This window comes from Plasmopara halstedii, assembly GCF_900000015.1.
Source record: "Plasmopara halstedii genome assembly, contig: Scaffold_1900, whole genome shotgun sequence".
Taxonomy (NCBI): domain Eukaryota; phylum Oomycota; class Peronosporomycetes; order Peronosporales; family Peronosporaceae; genus Plasmopara; species Plasmopara halstedii.
This window is the reverse complement of record NW_020188808.1, coordinates 1-3,377: the sequence shown is the minus strand read 5'-3', so window position 1 is coordinate 3,377 and position 3,377 is coordinate 1. Positions and strand designations below refer to the sequence as shown.

Sequence of the window (3,377 nt, the reverse complement as noted above, 5' to 3'; positions counted from 1 at the left end):
CTACTTCATCTGCTGAGCGTCAGCCAATCTTGAATGCAGTGAATTTCCCGCCACTACCCACAGCTTCAGAAAAGAATGAGGTGCCAAAAATTATCACACATAAGTACTCACATGAGGACATCATGGAAATTGTAAAGAATATGGACGAAAATGACTGCATGTTACCCGAGGGTAAAATGGACTATGCCGTGCATCCATCAGCACTGACGGCGGAAGCTCACCCTGACCTGCTGCGCAATCAGCGCACTTATAGTATCGAGCAGGCACGTGATGCAATGCGTCAGGGCCGGCCGATCCGCAGCGATTCGGTAGGCTCAATTGACTACGAGAGCATGATGTATGGCGAAGACTACACGAAGGAGGCTCGTGAGCAGCGCAAGCTGAAGGCTCAATCCGTATCTCCTACGGATGTCGCCTCCCCATCCAGACCGACTGTGTCTGCCGTCGTACCCGTTAAGGCAAGCTCTGTTCACACTAAGGTGATAGGATACGCTGCGGCAGTTATTAATGGTACTCCAGCTTTGGCACCTGAATCGAAAAAGAAACAGCCAGCTGCCAAGACAGCTCCCAAAGCTAACAAAGAGGAAAAAATGCTCGCCAAAACTACAGCAAATGGTGAGAAGGGAACGTTGAAAACGGCTACTTCTCCTACAGTGGATAATTCATTGCCAAAGTCCGGTGCATGGGGTGGCCGCAATTTCCTCGATGTCGTTAAAGCTGACCCGCCTCCTGCTTCTGTGAAAGTAGTGGCAGCTCCCGCAAACGAAAGCGAGAGTAAGTAGACCGAGGTGCGAAGCCAAGAGGCGAGTTGTAATTGACCTGGGTCTGGTTGATAGCGGCACAATTAGGGCGACGTTAATCGTGTTTGATCCTTGGCTGGGTTGTCGCGCTTTTTTAGCTTGTTTGCCAGTTGACTCGCTAAGTGATTTTAGAAACAAGACGGCCAATAGGTGAGAGCTGTAAATCGGGCCTGGAGATTTTGAAGATGCTGTGGAGCGACTGCAGCTCTTAGCTGTCGTCTCTCTCTTCATATTGATAATTTTTCTTTATTATACATGGATTTGCTGGATACGCGTGCGCAATGTCAGTAGCGTCACTTAGCGGACCCTTTTGCGTGGGAACTTTGCTTCGCGTCTCACACATAAATTCCAAGACTACACGGACAACATAACATGCTTGAAGCTGTAGGTGATAAAACAAGGATAAAGTATACCTGTGCGGCCTAGGCTTTATGCCACCAGCCTTCGTGCAAAAGAGCTGTACTGGATGCCACTGCCGACATGCAACCACGACAGCGATAACAATATAGATGAATGTGGTTTTTATTTCTTGATCGTGTCCTACATTTGACTACTTCAATTCTTGATCATGTGGCGCCAAATTGACATCTTCATATTTTTAAGGTGGTCTCGTACCGGTGGCTGGCAAGTCTAAGTTCAAGTAGACAACTGCTGCATTGCTTTACTGCTTCTCGCTCAAGTCTGCAGTATTTAAAGCTACAATCTTTACATATTTTTATTGCGTCTGCTGGTAGAAGTTTCTGGCACCAAATAAGCCCAGCGCACCGTTGACACGTGCTACTAATTGATATCTTGCAGTGGATTAGTAGATCAGTACTTGTTGCGCAGATTCTTGTGTGCCGCCAGCAAGCAGTATTAATGACAGTTTTAATGACGGATTCCTTTATCGAGAAGTCAAGCTATATTCATTGTGCTCAACATCGAAGCTGCAGTCAAAGATTATCGTTGGCGTCAAGCTGGGCTGCACCAACCCAGAACGATAAGTGGACGTTGGTAGCAACGAGAGGTTACATTTGAACATCTTTATAAGCTCACGAGACCTTCGCTAAGATTTCCATTCTAGCCAAAAGAATATCACATGTCGTTGTCGCCCTTCAAGGACTCAATTTGAGAGACAACGTAGACTACTTGATACAAAATATAGAAACTCTTATACTTGAAACGATTTGTCGATAAGACTTTACAGGCTGGCGACATAATCCACAATTTTCGAGGCGACTTCCAGTTGTACTTCCAGATTGATGATTCGAAATTCGGGCACATGTACAAAGAGTGCACGATACTGGCCAAATCAAACGAGCGCAAGTCAGTACATTCAAGTAAATATTCTGTGATACTTACATCTGAAAACCCTTTGAGCCTCTGCTGCTTGGCCCAATCAAGCGAGCAGTAGTACACAAAGTTGCAGATGTAGCGACCCGGATCGGTCGAAATTTCAATTCGGGGGTACACAGTCTGGAGCGTCTTAAGCATGTCTTCTACTGGTATGGTCGTCTCAATTATATCTGGCCCATCTTCACAAATAATTTCGTTCTTGGCAACATAGCCTCGCTCGTCTGGAATCCGAAAGTTTGCTACATTATAGCCCATTCTTTCAAGCACTAGCGAGCAAGATGTAGTGTCGACACCAAAGTGTAGAAAAACGCAAGGCCGACGGCGTTCCTACATGAAAACGTAGCTTAATCGGATATTCCTATTTGCTTTTCAAAGTACCTCTGCCCTTGTTTGCATTTTCGTCAAAATTTCCACGCAGCCTACAGAGCGTACCAGTAATCAGACAAACTATCTGTCCATGTCCTTCGAGTCAAACAAAGCTTTTATTTACCATCTTTGGAAACTTCAAGCACATGAGCTTCAATTACTTTTGGGTGCGTTTCTAGCTTCTTGGCAAGAATTGAGGTCGGATTCTCGAGGATATCGCTAAATTTGCCGAAACCGGTCAAATACACGTCACGCTTCCACTTCAGTGATGCTTCTGCCGCTGCACTATATTCGGCTGCAGGTTTTGCCGAGGAATTGAGTTGCAAGCTAACGACCATACTAGTTGAGTCACAAAACGGACAGCAAGTCGAGTAATGTCTTAGTGTAAATTATCTACATAGTAAAGCTTATCATTATATTTAAGGGTAATATTCTCTGTCTTACTGATAAAAATGACATCGATATTAATATTCGACCTCGTGATATCTAGGCTATATCTATCACTTGGTAGGAACATTCAGATCTACTTTTCGCACGCAGTTCGAGGATATCGCTAAATTTGCCGAAACCGGTCAAATACACGTCACGCTTCCACTTCAGTGATGCTTCTGCCGCTGCACTATATTCGGCTGCAGGTTTTGCCGAGGAATTGAGTTGCAAGCTAACGACCATACTAGTTGAGTCACAAAACGGACAGCAAGTCGAGTAATGTCTTAGTGTAAATTATCTACATAGTAAAGCTTATCATTATATTTAAGGGTAATATTCTCTGTCTTACTGATAAAAATGACATCGATATTAATATTCGACCTCGTGATATCTAGGCTATATCTATCACTTGGTAGGAACATTCAGATCTACTTTTCGCACGCAGTT

General features: G+C 44.5%; 2 protein-coding genes across 2 annotated transcripts; one reads left to right on the top strand and one right to left on the bottom strand.

The window, feature by feature from the left end:
• Positions 1 to 122: 122 nt before the first annotated feature.
• PHALS_02394 (conserved hypothetical protein) lies at positions 123 to 782 on the top strand (the record flags this gene model as incomplete). The annotated part of the gene is made up of 1 exon (XM_024716887.1): positions 123 to 782. One exon carries the CDS (start codon positions 123 to 125, stop codon positions 780 to 782), a length of 660 nt encoding a protein of 219 aa, XP_024582441.1.
• A 440-nt stretch (positions 783 to 1,222) lies between these two features.
• Positions 1,223 to 2,839, bottom strand: PHALS_02393 (Predicted pyroglutamyl peptidase; the record flags this gene model as incomplete). The annotated part of the gene is made up of 7 exons (XM_024716886.1): positions 1,223 to 1,340; positions 1,416 to 1,503; positions 1,566 to 1,591; positions 1,985 to 2,082; positions 2,142 to 2,462; positions 2,514 to 2,554; positions 2,626 to 2,839. The coding sequence occupies 7 exons, from the start codon at positions 2,837 to 2,839 to the stop codon at positions 1,223 to 1,225; spliced, it is 906 nt and encodes a 301-aa protein (XP_024582440.1).
• Positions 2,840 to 3,377: the final 538 nt, after the last annotated feature.